Source organism: Tenrec ecaudatus, chromosome 1 (assembly GCF_050624435.1).
Source record: "Tenrec ecaudatus isolate mTenEca1 chromosome 1, mTenEca1.hap1, whole genome shotgun sequence".
In the NCBI taxonomy this organism is placed as follows: Eukaryota; Metazoa; Chordata; class Mammalia; order Afrosoricida; family Tenrecidae; genus Tenrec; species Tenrec ecaudatus.
Window position 1 is genome coordinate 92,126,174 of NC_134530.1, and position 17,037 is coordinate 92,143,210.

Sequence of the window (17,037 nt, forward strand, 5' to 3'; positions counted from 1 at the left end):
TCAGGTTTGCAGTCAGCAACCAATCCCTGCACGCTTGTTTCAGCGCATTCATTTGCAGCTCCCTCAGGGTTCCGCTGCTACCGCTTTCCTCTTGTGTTTCTTCCCTCCTTTCCCTTCCCTCTGGACTTTGTCTTGAACCCAAGTGGTTGATTGTTTTACCAGGGGGGTGAGTTCAGTTCCAGACTGGCCCATCGTCTCCGGGTCCCACCTCTTGCATTTACGTTTTGAGGATGGACTCTATGTTGTAGGATCGAGGAGGGAAGGGGCTGAAACTGAAACCCCAAGGCCCTGTCCTAGTCTCAGGCTGGTCTACTTGGCACACCGATGAGCTGAAGGCACGGAGTGCCCACTGGTGGTCAGCACAGGGTCTTTGTGCGGTTGACTGTGTCACAGATATTTTTTTGTATTAACTGACTCCTTAACACTTAAAATTTACAAAAACATTGATTTCCTTTTTCAACACAATAAAGTGGCTTTTAAAGACCATGTCCTTTGCTTAGAAGAATAGTTTTTAAAAAGGAAGTCTCAAAAGGGCCCAGGAGACAATGTGATTCAGGTTATCAAGCTGGTCTGAGTTTCACTCCGGAAGGAGCCCAGAGCAGCTGGAACAATGGCTAGTTAGCATTTGGGGGGAAGGAGGTGGTCTTTGACTGGTGGCTTTTGAGTTGAAAGCTATTGATTTTCAGTCCAGAAAACATTTCTTATGTGCAAAATTGCTCGTTGATTCCAGCGGGTAATAGTATACCAGGCCTGGGCTATATTTTTTAATCTATTCATTTTATCCATTGTGGTAAACCTTAATTATTTAGCAAATTTGTAACTATTGTTGAGCATAAGAGTTCCAAGCATTTTTTATCAAAGGTGGTATTTTTCTTTAAAAAAATTATCTTGTAGATTCTCATGAAGTTGGATGTTTAGAATCTTAATCTTTTTTAAAGCTTTGTTCAACAGAACATAATAGTTTTTTGGCAAATCGTTGTCAAGGATCTCTTTTGGGTTTTAAGTTTTTAATTTGACCAACTTCCTGAGGCTCAGGTTGAAGGGTGACCCACTTTTGCCTGGGTGACCAGAACCAGGGCATAGAGAAAAAAAATTTTTTATTTTCCTGGTAAGTTTTCCCAATTGGAAATCTGAGTACCCAGATCTGATACACAAAAAAGCTATATTAGAATGAGGAATCTTTTCAGAATACCATTTCTAAGATGCAAAATGCATCTTCAACTACAGAAAGACCTCTCGAAGGTAATTCTCTTAGCGGAATGAGTAATGTGCCATTTGTTTTCGGTTGCTGGATAACGAATGGGCAAAGTGGTGTCATGTTTTCTTTATCTGGCATTTGACAGCTGTTAACCAGTGAAAAGCGGGATTGGATTCTATACACCTGGATCCCGTCAAAGCCAGGCTGCCTTTTATATAGTATTAAATGAAATGACTGGCACGATGTGTGCTGTATCATTGAGAATTGTGTTTCTTAATGAAGTACACCATATATGTGCTTTTAAGTACAAGAAAACATTGATGCTTACAAGATAAAAAAATCACCACCGTGATCTATCAAGAAATCTGTCTATTGATCTTAATACTATAGAATCCATCTAATATTTTATAAAAATGTCAAAAGTACTTAAAATATTTCAAATATTGACTTGTGAATCAGCACTATTGCATGATCAGCTTTATATTGCTATGGTAGCAATGCTCTTTTCTTAACCGGCATTATGTGTTTATACGTCACCTATTATTTTTGTGTTAGGTGCTTTTGAGTTGATTCTCACTCATAGCGACCCTATGTCCAACATGAGCAGAACCCTACCTGGTCTGCACATCCTCACAGAGGATGGGATGTTGAGTCCATTGTCGCAGCCACTGTCAGTCCATCTTGTTGAGGGTCTTGCCTAAGATACGACTCTTTTTCCCTTCTTGCATTAGGTTAGCAGGGGAAATATTTCTCATGTTGCAACTGCCCTTTTTGTTTTTTACTTTTATGTTGTACTCGTGAAAATTTATTTGAGTTTTTGGGGGTGGAATTGGAGGGTAACTGTTAGTGGTGATGTTTTGGTGTTAAAAAAGGAGTCCTGGTGAGGCAAAACACTAAGGGCATGCAATAGAACAGCAAGGGGAGCAGAGCAAGGAAGTTCCAAGGGAGTACTGAAAAATAGAGTTGGGGGCCAGGGCATGGCACCCCATCAGACTAGACCAGAAAGCACTCCGAAAGGTCAACAAACAGACCTTGAACTATTTACAGACTTTTCTCTTTTTTTGTCATTGTTTTTATTGTTTTCTTTTGTTCTGTCTTGTTTTTGTGCATATTATTATCTCTGCAGGTCTATCTATGAGATAGGCTGGATAAACCATCCGGAAGAGAAAACAATGGGACCAATGATTTCAGGCGGACATGGGAGGGGGAGGGGAGGGGGGAAGAAAGTAGTGTTAGCAAATCCAGGGACAAGGGAACAACAGGTGATCCAAAATAAGGGAACAACAAGTGATCCAAAATCGGTGGTGAGGAGGTGTAAGAGGCCTGATAGGGCTTGATCAAGGGCAGTGTAACTGAGGGGAATTACTGAAACCCAAATGAAGGTTGAGCATGATAGTGGGACAAGAGGAAAGTGAAAAGAAATAGAAAAAAGAACTAGGAGGCAAAGGGCATTTATAGAGGTCTAAATAAAGGCATGTACATTTGTAAATATATTTACATATGATGATGTGGAAATAGAGCTATGTGCCTATATTTATCGGTTTAGTATGAAGGTAGCAGATGGACATTGGACCTCCACTTACATACTCCCTCAATGCAAAAACATTTTGTTCTATTAAACTGGCATTCCATGGTGCTCACCTTCCCAACACTACCGCTGAAGAGAAAGCGGGTGCATAAACAAATGTGGTGAAGAAAGCTGATGGTAGCCAGCTATCAAAAGAAATAACATCTGGGGTCTTAAAGGCTTGAAGGTAAGCAAGCGGCCATCTAGCTGAGAAGCAACAAAGCCCACATGGAAGAAGCACAGCAGCCTGTGTGATCACAAGGTGTCAAAGGGATCAAGTATCAGGCATCAAAGAACAAAAAATCATATCATTGTGAATGAGGGGGGAGTGCAGATTGGGGACCCAAAGCCCATCTGTAGTCAATTGGACATCCCATTACAGAAGGGTCACAGGGAGGAGATGAGCTAGTCAGGGTAGCAATGATGAAACATACAACTTTCCTCTAGTTCCTAAATGCTTACTCCTCCTCTGCTTTCCCCACTATCATGATCCCAGTTCTACCTTACAAATCTGGCTGGATCGGAGGATACACACTAGTACAGATAGGAACTGGATACACAGGGAATCCAGGACAGATGATCCCGTCAGGACTAGTGGTGAGAGTCGCAATACTGGGAGGGTGGAGGGTTCGTAGGTTGGAAAGGGGGAACCGATTACAAGGATCTATATACAATCCCCTCCCTGGGGGACAGACAACAGACAAGTGGGTGAAGGAAGATGTCAAACAGTGTAAGATATGACAAAATAATAATAATTTATAAATTATCAAGGGTTCATGAGGGAGGGGGAGGAGGAGGGAGGGGAAAATGAGGAGCTGATATCAAGGGCTCAAGTAGAAAGCAAATGTTTTGAGAATGATGAGGGCAACAAATGTACAAATGTGCTTGACACAATGGATGGATGTATGGATTGTGATAAGAGTTTTATGAGCCCCCAATAAAATGATTTTTTTTAAAAAGAGTGTCCTGGAGGGAATAAGGCAAGTTGGCAAAGAGACAAGGAAATGGGCCCTAGAGTGAGAGTGAGTGGGGACATCCTCACTCGGCAAGTTACCAGCTGGGTGGACCAGGGCAAATTACTTAACTTCTCTACTGTGGCAAATTTTAAATGTTACTGATACTTGGTGGGTAAGGTGCAATAAATGTTAACTACACAAGAATAATATGTTACTATTCATTAGAGTGTTATTATCATTGTTCATGTGGCGTAAGTATTTTAAGTTGTGAGCCTGACATACCAGTGCTTGCGTCTGCCTCCTTTATCTGTTTGCCATGTAGAGCATGTGGGCCGTGCTGTGACCTGGGTCAGACTTCTCACCTATGTGATTGTTTACTTCCATGAAAAAACAGCAACTGTTGTTCTGAGCAAAAATGTCAAAGCCAAGTATCCATGCAATCACAAAACATGGAAATTAAATTCACTTCAATGTTGTATATCTAGTGCTTTCCATCTCTAAAGCAAGAGCTGTAATATGCAAACATATAAAGTACATTTCCTATCCTCAAGTACTATTCATTTAACAAGAAGCATAAGGGAAGCAAAGAGTAAATCTGGTAGTTTCATCAACCAGGTGGACGGAGGGCAGGATTTCAGAAGAAAACAGTTGGAGTCGGATTAGTAATAGAATCCGAATGAGCCAGAGATCAGCTGAGACACTTAAGTAAACTGGACTATTCCTTCGTGGCTGTTAGGTTGTTTCCTATTCAGCGGTCCCCCAGTTGTCGGCGTATCGACTGTTCTGGGGACCATCAGAAGACTGAGGGTGAACAAATGGGTTTTGGAAGAACCACAGCCAGAATGCTCCTTAGAAGTGCGGAGGGCGACATGTCATCTCGTGTGCTTTGGACCTGTTATCACCAGGACTGGTCCCAAGAAGAGGGCATCATGGTTGGTACCCCACAAAGCTAATTTCCCTAGAGGGTTGGAAAAGATTGACTTGTTAAAAAAAAGAAGAGGAGGACCCGCAATGAGGTAGATTGATACGGTGGCTGCAATTATGGGCTCAAACACAGCACCAGTTGTGAGCATGGTGCAGGACTGGGCAGTGGTGTTTTTGTTGGCTTGTTTATTTCTGTTATCCACCGTGAGTTGGAGTGGACTTCGTGGCATCTGACGAGAAGTAGTTTGCAGCCTACATTTATTTGTTCTATATGACTAAACTCATAATACTCACTAAAAGCTCAGGACCGCGCACACAGAAAGAGAAGTATGTGTAATTCTTATTTCAACAAGAGAGGCATGAACACCTCCTCACGAGATCACTGAAGATATAGGTAGTATAACAAAGTGTCGTTAAGAAAACAGATGGTGCCCGGCTTTCAGAAAGCGTAGTGTCTGGGGTCTTAAAGGAGTTTCTCCAAACAAGCAGTCATCTAAATGAGGCATCAACTTTAAGTTCATCTAGAAGAAGCACATTCACTTGGGTGATCCACGGATTGCAAGGAATAAAATCCAAATCCCAAGGAGGGAGTAGTAGAATAGTTAAGTATAGTAGCTTACATTTGTAACACCTGGTCTGCAAAAGGAATGCCAGTGGAAGCCCCAAATCCATGTTCAGGGTTCCCCAGGTGGATGAAGCCTCTGTGAATCCCTCGGACCACAGTCTGGGGAGGTGAGTTGCCTTGCCTTGCAGCCAGACAGAGAGCTGATCACGGCAGATGCAATTAGGTTAAAATGTAGCACCTTATCATTTGATCACCCTTCGGATGCATTTTAGCTGTTTCAGTTTTTAATATGTTCTGCTTTGTATTTTATTGAGGGTCTTCTCTGTTTCTTTGATTTGGGGATTTTTGTTTGTTTCTTGTTTTCATTGGGTATGTTTTTCTATATATGAAACCCAGGGCAGGTAAATCTATAGCGATAGCAGTAACCAGACTCCTAATTACCTAGGAGCATGGTAGGGAAGGTTGGGGAAGTGGGGAACTAACAACAATGACTACAAGAAAGAAGGAAATGGTCTAAAATTAGTTGTAATGATTTCTCAGTACTTCTTAATCTGCTGAACTATTGAGTTGCCTGCTAAGTGAATTATATGCCAATAAAACTATTTTCTAAAAGAGAGAGGCGTGAACAAAGGATGGCCATTGAGAGCATTAAGAAGAGAAAGGTTTTATCCTGTGGGGGAATTTTTTGAAAAGCTTCACGGAAGAACAATTCAATTGAGCTTCCAAAGGATGCTTATGATCTCAGGAGAAGTTTAGGACGGTAGGGCTGTAAATGCCCCATGCTAGGCCGTGGTATCAGCACGGGCAGCCATAGCGCGAGGACTGGGCACAAGCCACTCATGACAGTTAGAAGGCCAGCTCAGTAAGAATATAGGCTATCTGTAGAGGTTGTAATTGGGGGATATATTGTGATAGCTAAGTTGCTGCCCAATCTCTGAATGTCTCTAATAATAACGATTTCTGGATGATTTTTTATATGAAAGATGTTAGTTAGTGATGGTAGCCTGATATACTGGATTATCCACTAACTTCATTTGTATGTTTATTGAATCCTCGGTTTTGTTTCTTTCAGGAAGTTCATGATCTGTTACAAGACTATGAGTTAAAGTATTGTTATGTGGACAAAAATAAACGAACAGGTAGGATTTCAGTTCTAAGCATCTGATTTCATTTTGATTTTGCATATAGTCATTCCAGTTCAATAAAGATGACCTGTTCATGCTCAAACTGGTCCCTGAGAAAATATTCAATCATGTCAAGGATTTCCCAAAACTAACAGTTAAGTATCTTAAATTTGGATCATTTGGATGGATGCATTGTTATGAGGGGCTGGAGAGATTCTTTAATAGATGAGTGTTTTCCATGGACTCGATGCTCCTCAAAGCACGCTTTCTTGTAGGGTTGGAAGAAGTTGCCGTTCCTCTGGTGGCTTGCATGCGGTGGCTGTGCTAGATGAAAAGAACACGTTTCTTTGAACATTAGCATCCCACTCGGTGTGGGGAGATGCCCACACTCCGAGAGCCACAGGTGCACGATGACCACTTGAGAGAAACAGCTGATTGGGTGAAATAACAGGCAGGGTTTCCTGGGCTATTTAAATTCCTTCTCTCGCTCTTGCTCTGCACCTATTTGTCATGTGACTATAGTTGGATTCGGGTAAGCTAAATGCTCATGTGGAGCAAGTCCACCCTAAGTTCAGATGTAGAGATGGCGAGGGAGGGAGAAGGGAGGAGAGGCTGAGGGACAGAGGAAGGGGAAGAAACTTTTCTTTTAGAGAGCCATTCGTGTAGAATCTGTGGATTGCCCTGATAGGTCTTTTTAATGGAGGAGGGCTCTAAACATTTTAAATAAGATTGCTTAACATCTTTGTAATATTTACATTTTACAACATTAGATAATAAGTTGTTATAATTTTTAGTTTTATAAGGTTCATAAATATATTTTGTGTGCTAGTTCATTGACTTTAAATCTTATATTTGTATCATGCTTTAACTTTTACAAGTTTGCGTATTATATATTTATTTAATTTTTTCATGTATTTATTTCTTGATGAGCTAACTTCATTAGTTAAACAGGACAGATTTTTAAATTGTTGTATAGTTTCAAAAGTAAACAGCATTCCCAAGATCATAATCCTGTGTTTTTTAATACCATATTGTCCATCAAAAGTATACCACAATGTATGTATGTGTATTGCTTCCATTTAATTAATCTTATTTAAGAAAACCATTAAATGAATTAGAGGATGAACTGCCCTCTTTTGGGGAATTTTAGTTTTAGGTTGTTGTTGTTATTTGCTGTAATTACATTGTTTCAGACCCTTGTTGTTATACCACAGGCTATTTGGAATGTGTGTGTGTGTGCTTAAGAGTTTCACTCTGCGATCCTCAAATCTTGTTATTTGTATTTTAGTGTATTTATGTATGTTTACTAGAATAAAGACATATACCTACATTTAGTAATATATATATATACTTTTGCATATGTATGTGATTACTAAAATAAAAACAGGAGAATATCTTAGTATCTTATAGTGAAACTCTTAAAGTAATTCCCACTTTTAAAAGTTGGGCTAGTGATCATGAAATTTGTTCAGTGGGGGAGCAGGGTGGTGGTAGTGGTGCCGGCATTGAAAACAAACAGTGGAATTAAAAAGGAAACATCAGGGAGAATATGTATTACATATGGTAGGGATCAATAGTCCTGTTAATCTCTATGTATGTATTGGCTATGAAGTCACCGTTGTAAAATGGATTTCTTTCTGAGGGACCTGGTTAGCAATGGAAAGCATCGGCCTAGAAAACGCTGTAATACATTTTGTTTTCTAATACACCCTGTTTCCTTTTAGCGTTCGTGACGTTATTGAATGGAGAACAAGCCCAGAATGCAATCCGGACATTCCATCAATACTGCTTTCGAGGAAAAGAGTTAGTAGTTCAGCTCCAACCCACAGATGCTTTGCTGTGCATTACCAACCTGCCCATCTCCTTTACACTAGAAGAGTTTGAAGAACTCGTTCGAGCTTATGGGAATATTGAGAGATGTTTTCTGGTCTACAGCGAAGTGACTGGCCAGTCCAAGGGCTACGGCTTTGTGGAGTACATGAAGAAGGACTTCGCTGCCAAGGCTAGACTGGAGCTCCTGGGCAAACAGTTGGGAGCGTCCTCGCTCTTTGCCCAGTGGATGGATGTTAATCTCCTGGCCTCCGAGCTCATTCATTCCAAGTGCCTTTGTGTAGATAAACTCCCGAGCGACTACAGGGACTCGGAGGAGCTCTTGCACTTCTTCTCCAGTGTCCACAAGCCTGTGTTTTGCCAGGTATGTATTTTTAAAATGTCCATGTCCTTGTTTGGGTGCCATTGAGTCCATTCCAGCCATGGCGACCCTGTGACAGCAGAAGGAAACCCTGCCGGGCCCTCGCCATCCTCACAGTGGTCCCTGTGTTGCAGCCCCCGGTCAGTCCTTCACCTTGAGGGCCTGCTTTGTGCTGGCCCGCTCTGTCAGTAGAAATGTTTACAACTATGTGGGGGTGTCTGCGCGTGCATGCAAATCTCTTTGATACAGCTGTAAACATCAGAGTAAGCTAATCCCACAGCAATGAAGTCAGTAATGAAGACTTTAATCCTCTGAGAGTTTGAAAATTGATTCCTTTTGTTGAAGGGCCACACCATTTTGTGATGTATTTATGAGAATCGGTAAAAAAGTATTGCTACAGAAGCATAGAAACCTTTATCAAACTAAAATAGCAAAATGTAAAGCTGTCGTTTCTCAGCTGATCTCCCATCCAGGTCTGTGTGCGTCTGAAGGCCCTATTTTCATCCCTCTGATCTCTTCCCAACGAACGCTGCTCTCTCTGGTCTGCACCGGCCATCTGCTGTCCCTTCGACATGCTCTTTGAGCTTCAGGAACAGAAAGAGACCTGTAGGGGCAAGATCAGGGCTGGAGAGAGGATGGAGTAAGGTTTCCCCCCAGAAATCTCGTAGGGCAGCCCTGGCTACTCTTGAAGAATGCCTTGTTGTGATGGAAGAAAATTCCTCAGGGCAACTTTACTGGCTTTTTTCCCCCTCACTAAGGCAGTTTTTACCTTTCTTAAAATTTTTTCAGAAGCCCTCGGTCCTATGTCCTTTGGGGGAAAAAATCTTATCAAGATTACTTTTTTAGAACCCCCTCCCAAAAAGTCCCCCAAGCTGTCTGCATAACCTTCTGAGCCCACCTCTCTGCCTTGAAGGGAACTAGCCCGCAGATCCTCCTGGAAGCCGCTGTCTTGATTGGGTCTCTTTGAAGGCACCGAGGGACACTGGAGGAGTCCTGGAGTGTACTGCTTATGAGCTGGGCTGAGATCCCGAAAGGCAGCAGCGCAAAGCCGCTCTCCAGTCCTCGGGAGAAAGATGGGGCTTTCTACACCCCTAAAGAGTTGTAGTCCCAGAAATTCACAGGGACACTTCTGCCTTGTCCTATAGGGTCACTGTGAGTCAGCTTCGATGGCAGTGCCGTTTTTGTTGTTTCACTAACGTACACTAACTTGCATGCGTTCCTGAGAGAACTTGTCTGCAGCCACGCACTGACCCTGGAGTCGTATCTAAAGATGCTGTGCGTGCAATAAACGCATGCGTATATGTACCACACCCTCAGTAGCAGTGCTTTTTTGCTCCCCTCATATTCTGCATGTAACTGCTCCCCGTACAGATCGGTAAGAGCTCAGAGAAGCTCTTTCTCTCGGGCTTGCGCTCACTTCTTTCTCCTTTGCCTTCTCACTTTCCACCCCCTTTCCTTCCCATGTTCTTTGCCTTCTTATTCACCCTCCCTTTAATCCCCTTTCTTCTTGGGCGTCTTGGTGGGCGATTCAGAACCAGCAGCCACTCTGTGGGAGAAAGCTGCCACTCCACCCGCATAAAGCGGTACTGACTCAGAAGCCCGCAGCGGCAGTTCTGTCCGGTTCTGTTGGTTCACCGCGAGTCAGAATCGACTTCATGGCTGTGAGGTTTTTGCTGCTGTTGTTTTAGTCTTAATCGTACATAGTTAATTTTGATAGTTGGAATGTGTGTGTGTGTGTGTGTACATGTGATAAATGCTATTATCTTACTTTTTCACCTTTCCAATCCCAAGCTAGGTGTCAAAGAGAGCATCCCACAGATAGCATCCAAATCTTTATGATGCTGGTCTGTTTGGTGGCCGATTTCTTATCAGATCTTTGCCCAGGCTTTGAAGTTGCTTTATCGGTCTGCTGTTCTTAGACTCAAAGACGTGGACAGTGATACTCTTTGAGAGGACATGATTTTTTTTTTTTTGAGCTTTAGTTGGGGTCTTTGAAACCACAATGAGAAGGAAAAGCCATCTACGACAAATTGCATTTCATTATGCATTCCAGACGTGGAGGAGACCTCAGAAGCCATCTGGTGGAGCCTCTCACCTGGCACAGAAATGCTTGCTACAATGTTTTGGGTTGACTGTTTAGACACTTCTAAGTGCAGGGAGATTAATTATATCACATTAAACCATTACGTCCTCGAGCGGCTCTCATTGAACTGAACTTGCCCTCTCCAAAGCTACCGGTGCTGTAGATAGAAAATGATTTTGCCTTTTGGAAAACTGAATGTGATATTGCAATTGATGTGAGTATGAATGTCGTCATGAACCAGGATTAGTAGCACATACTGAAAAATTTTTCAAAATACTGATAAATCAACTGTATGGTGATTCTTAAGCAGCGAATCTATTAGACTTCAGACTTTTTTGTTTTGGTGAATTGGTAAAGACTATCCTGAAGACAGCCTCTTATCTTGTACTTAAAAGAGAACAAAATGACAATATATTCCACAAATTTGATTCTAAATGCCTAACACCCCAAGCCCACTGCTGGTGAGATGATTCTGACTCAGAGCAACCTTGTAGGCCAGAGTAGCTTGTCCCCCATAGGGTGGCCAAGGCTGTCAGTTGTCATGGAAGCAGACTGCCCCATCTTTCTCCTGCAGAGCACTTCAATCTCCGTGCCACCAGGACTCCCCCACGCCTCCCCCAGGTCCAGTTAGGGTTCTAGGAACAATAGAGTGGCTAAAGGTCAGTATTTTTCCCATCCCCCAGATTGCTGGGTAAAAGAATGTGAGAAAAAGGCATTTGAGGACAATTTTAAAGGCATGAAGAGTGTGAAGGAAAAAAATCAATCTGATCCACTTATATAAGAAAGTAGAAGGAAGTCTAGCACCAAAAATAGGAGAAAGGAAATGAAACAGAACCCAGAACGTATTTAATTGGAACACTAACTTATGAGATGCCAACCCCAGAGAGATGCATTGTAAATGTGCACATGTCTTCACAGAGATGTCAGGTTATCACATTTATCACTTTAGAGTGTAAATGTAGGTAGGGTATTTCAGACTGTGCTGGACCGAGAAGCTTGAGGAGTCTTATTTGTTCTTCTGTTCGCTCTTTGTGCCAGTCTGTCCAGATCCAGGACTTCAGTGTATTTTTATGCATGGGGGATGGGGGCGGATTTGAGTTCTTTCGTGGCAGGAGTTTATGTAAGGTGCCTTCACAAATGGTGCCTTCACAAACCTGGCACTGTTTTCTTAAATAAGGTTTGCTTTCAGATACTTGGAGCCCTGGCGGTGTGTGGTTATGGTTAGACTGCCAATTGCAGTATCAGCAGTTGATCACCACCAGCCAGCTCCTCTGAAGAAAGATAGGGCTCTCGCAAAGAGCGACAGTCTCAGAAACTCCATGGGGGCACTTCTACCCTATTCTCTACGAGTTGCAGTCAGCTCAATGGCTGTAAGTTTTGTTTGAATGTTCATATACTTATGGAGCGCCAGTGGCCTAGTGTTAACTGAAAGGTCAGCTGTTCGAATCTGCCATCTGCTCTGCAGGAGAACGCTGAGGCTTTCTGTCCCTGTAAAGACTTACAATCTTGGAAGGCCCAGGAGCAGTTCTCCTGTGTCCTACAGGGTCGCTGTGAGTTGGAATGGACTCCGTGGTAGTGAGTTTGGTTTTCGCTTTTGTTTTTTCTTTTTCATAAACTTGGCCAATAGTTCCCCTGTCCTCTTCCCTTGGTAATAGGAACTTTAGATTACATAAATATGGGCTTAGGTAATTGCTCGGTATGTTTCACTGCCCAGGTATCTGGTGAATTTCTGTTTAAAAGTCTTTTAATTACTCTGTCCTAATATTTTGCCCCAGTTTGCCAATTTATATATTTCTATATAATATGTATCACATTTCTTTCATTTCATATGTTATTTTAAAAGTCTAAATCAAATGACTGTAGTCTCTATACATTATACAAATACACATGTATATACATTATATATACTATATAAGGACTCGCTGCCATTAAGTTGATTCTGACTCATAGCGACCCTAGTGAATCTCTGTGTATGCATATACATGTGTATATACATATAGATGGTGTGCATAGAGTGAGCCTATATATCTTTATAGTGAGTGTATATTTATGTGTGTATACACCCATATGTCTATAACTGTATACTCACTGCCATTGAGTCAATGCCATAACAACCCTATAGGACAGGTTAAAGTTGCCTCTGTGAGTTTCTGAGACTATAATTGTTAATAGGTGTAGAAAGCTCTTTATCTGATCTCCCTATTTATATATAGATAGATATTGGAGAAATATGCACATAATATTTATCATATATAATCTCTAAGGACTCCAGTCATTTGGGTTTTGACTTTTAAAATGAATCGAAAACCAAAGCACTGAGAAGAAATGATGGAATCTTGTTTCTTCTCCTGTCTCCTGGGAGAACTTCAGCTAAGCATATATTAAGCTTTTCTGTTCAGAGGGAGAAGTACATTTGGTTAAACCAGCATCATGCTCTATAACGCATTCATGCTTGAATTTGGAAGTTACATGATTGTAAGTAAAAGTATTTAGTACCAGAACGTCCCTTTAACAAAATGCACTGCGTCAGCTTGCACAGGATGAAGGCAGCTATGTGGGCGGCTTTGCAGTGGTTGAGTATCACACGGCAGAGCACGCCGAAGAGGTTCAGCAAGCAGCTGCCGGCATGAGCATCCAGGGAAGCAAGGTCCAGGTTTCCTTCTGTGCGCCAGGAGCCCCTGGGCGGAGCACCTTGGCCGCGTTGATAGCAGCTCAAGGAGTGGTAAGCTCGCCCCTCCTTAGGCTGGAGAGACCGTGCTGGCCTAGCTTTCAGCCATTCTCTTCATGCCCACCGCCATTCCCTCCAGTTTTCCGCCATTCCGGACTGGTCTAGTCACCTACTTCTGCTGCCAGGCTTCTGTGCCTTCTTGGAGAAAAACAGTTAGGTGGAGAAAAACGGGTTGATGCCACTGGAAATGCATGGCTGTGTTTATAGCTGCCCCCGCCCCCCCCCCCCCAGTGTTCTCAACAAATGGTTAGCTTATTGCTAATCAGCTCTTTGCCATTTCAACACCAGTTATCTCAAACCTTCATTGTATTCCCATTTCCCTATTCCTTCCTTTCTTCTTCTTTTTAAAAACAATCATTTTATTGGGGGCTCGTACAACTCATCACAATCCATACATCCATCCATCGTGTCAAGCACATTTGTACATCTGTTGCCATCATCATTCTCAAAACATTTTCTTTCTACTTCAGCCCTTGGTATCAGCTCCTCTTTTCTCCCTCTCCCTCTCTCCTTCCCTCCCTCATGAACCCTTGATAATTTATAAATCATTATTATTTTTTCATGTCTTACACTGACAGATGTCTCCTTCCCCCACTTTTCTGTTGTCCATCCCCCAGGGAGGGGCTATATGTAGATCCTTGTGATCGGTTCCATCTATTCCCACTTTGGGAGACGTTATGACTCCTGCTTTATAAAAGCTGGACTCATTCATCCCACTTGCCTCACACCTGCCAGCAAGTGCACCCCATGTGCTCCCATCTTTGACTTCCTCCTCGTCCCTTGGGTAACACACACTGTTAACACACACGCTGTCAACCAGATGGTTGGGAGTTTGAGTCCACCCTGAGACATTCTGAAGAAAGGCGGCAACCTACTTCCCAACGTGAAGCCATTGAAACCCCATGAAAAGCAGTTCTACTCTGACACACGCGGGGTCACCTTGAGTTGGAATTGACTCCCCCTCAGTTGACAGTTTTTCTCTTTTCAGTCACCTCACAGCTATGCATTGGGTATCTACAATGTACTGCTGCTGTTTCTGTGAGGTGCCCCAGTCAGTTCCACCCCTTGCTAAGCAAACTGCATTTATCATAAAATAGATTCTATTAGATCAATGATACTTACTAGAGGAAAGCATGAAAAAATTACTTCTGTGCTCATGGGTGTTCTAATGTTTCCTACTTCCATGTTCATTGAAGATGCACAGTAGTCAAAAGGGCTTACTTCCAGAGCCAAATCCAGCACAGATCATGAAAAGTTTAAACAACCCTGCCATGTTACAAGTTCTTCTCCAGCCCCAGCTGTGTGGACGCACTGTTAAACCAGGTAAGGGTGGGTGTCAATCTAAGTGTCACATGCTAACGAGGACTTAGTCATGCTGCCGTATTTGAGCAGTTGTTCCTAAACATACTGCATGATTCTGGTTTGTCAGTGAATTTTGATCAATAATGTGAAGTGATATGTTATGACTATTTTTAGTAGACACAACTTGTTTTATGTTTCCTTTTAATTATAAATGTTCAATATTAAACCTTTGGTTTAGCTTCTAGTTGACTTGAATTTATAAACTAGATAATAATTGACTCACCATTGTGTAATGATCTATATTAATAAAGACTATGGTACTATTCTATGTTATACTTTCAGCTAAATTGCTTTGTTAAAAACTGTTAGAATGTGTTTCCTCTTCCCTTTAAAGACATTGCCAGCTTCGTTTATTTACTTATTTTTAAAGTAGTCGTAGTTTTAGAGAAAACTTCATCAGCTAGTATGGAGAGTTCACATATATAAGGGAGGGGACTTCATAAAGTTGGTGGACATTTTCTTTTCATTTCTCTTTTCCATGAACTTAAAAAAATAGCCCCTCTTCCTTCTGCTCCTATAGATGTTAACCCAAGCCCAAACTCATTGCAGTTGAGTTGAATTCTGACTCATAGGGACCCAGAGCAGGGCTGTTTCATAGTTTCCCCGACTGTACATCTTTACAGACTCCCCTCATCTTTCTCCTTCCTATACTCACAGACTCCCCTATGTTAACATCTCCTATTAGTGCGGAGCACAGGCTGTCGTTGATGAGTCATAATGCACTGGTAGTAACTAAAGTCCATAGTTTATGGTAGGGTTCATTTTCTGTGTTACATATTTCTGTGGGAATTGACAAGTACATAATGTCATATAGCCATCATTATGATACTACAGGTATTACCACCCTAAAAAAATTTTCTGTCCTCTACCAATTTATCCTTCCTCCCTCCTCCTGGCTTTACTGTTCAGTATAGGTTTGCCTTCCAGAGTATCATATCGTTGGAACCATATGTCATCTTTTTAGACTGGCTTTCTTTTTCTTATCAATGTGTATGTAAGGTTCCTCCATGTTCCTTGTGGCTGACAGCCCGTTTCTTTTCATTGCTGAGTAACACCCCATTTTGTGGCTGAATCGGGGGTTTGTTTATCCATTAACCTTTGCAGGACATTTGGTTGTTTTTGGTTTGGGGTGCTTACAAAGAAAGCTGTGCTAATTCTTCATGCATGGGTTTTTGTGAGGACCTAAGTTTTCAACTCATTTTGATTAAGTACACAGGACTAGGATGGTTGGATCATAAGGTAAGGCTATATTTAGCTTTGTGAGAAACTTCCAAACTGTCTTCTGAGGTGGCCATTCCACTTTCTGCATTTCCATCGGCAGTGAATAAGAGTTCCTGTTGCTCCTCATGCTCACCAGCATTTGATGTTGTCAGTGCTTTGGAGTATAGCAATTCTGATGGGTGTATAGTAGTAGCTCATTGTTGTTTTAATCCCCCTTGTGTTAATCTGGGTAGATTAGAGAAACAAATTCATAAACATACATATGTATATAAGAGAGAGTTTTATATAAAGGGTAATTGTATATTAAGAAAACATCCCAAACCATTCCAGTCCAAGGCCATAAGTCTGATATTGGCCCATATGTGAATATCAATCTATAAAGTCCTTTTCAGACTCACAAAATACACGCAATGATGCTAAATGCAGTATGATCACAAGGCAGTGGGTAGAAAGTCTTTGGATCCGGTGGTGTTGTAAGTATCTTAGCGCTGGCAGGGGTCTCCCTGTGGCTTCTCTGGCTTCAGAGGTCTGGTTTCATCCATGTGACTTTTCCAGCTCAAGGAACTAGGGTAGTTCCTTGTGTCTTGTCAGATGCAGTGTCTCCCAGGGAAGTCAGTAGAGAGAGGGAGGTGTCTCTTGCCTCCAAGGAGGAAGTACCAGGATTCTCAGGAGAAAGCCATGCCCACACAGAGGCCAGGATGACTATGAACTGACTGACAGGCTAGACTCCATCCTTACCCGCTTAATTCTTAAATGGACAATTATATAACTACCACACTCCCTTTTGTCGTAAAATTGTTTCATTGCATAAAATATGGCAGACATTATTATTTTGTGAATTTTAAGTATAGTGTGCTTCTATTTAAATTTTCTCCTCTAAGAGCTTACCTTTTGAACTTCATATATAAAGATAAGTCATATAAGGATAAGTAAAAAGATACTGCTATTTAACAAAAATATGAGTAAATTTTAATAATTTGAATAAAAATATGAATAATAAAATTTTCTTGAACAAAATATCAATATGTAAAGCTGTTATTTTTCAATAAATCCTCCATCTAAGTCTTCTAAAGGTACTGTTTCCAGCTCTCTAATCCTTCAACAAAGAATTCTACACT

General features: G+C 41.7%; 1 protein-coding gene across 1 annotated transcript in view; it reads left to right on the top strand.

The window, feature by feature from the left end:
• Positions 1-17,037, top strand: part of RAVER2 (ribonucleoprotein, PTB binding 2) — an 86,541-nt gene that overhangs the window by 31,633 nt on the left and 37,871 nt on the right. The window contains exons 2-5 of the mRNA XM_075535261.1: positions 6,283-6,349; positions 8,059-8,528; positions 13,139-13,330; positions 14,533-14,659. Of these exons, the coding sequence (XP_075391376.1) occupies positions 6,283-6,349; positions 8,059-8,528; positions 13,139-13,330; positions 14,533-14,659 (856 nt within the window). The remainder of the gene's footprint in view (positions 1-6,282; positions 6,350-8,058; positions 8,529-13,138; positions 13,331-14,532; positions 14,660-17,037) is intronic.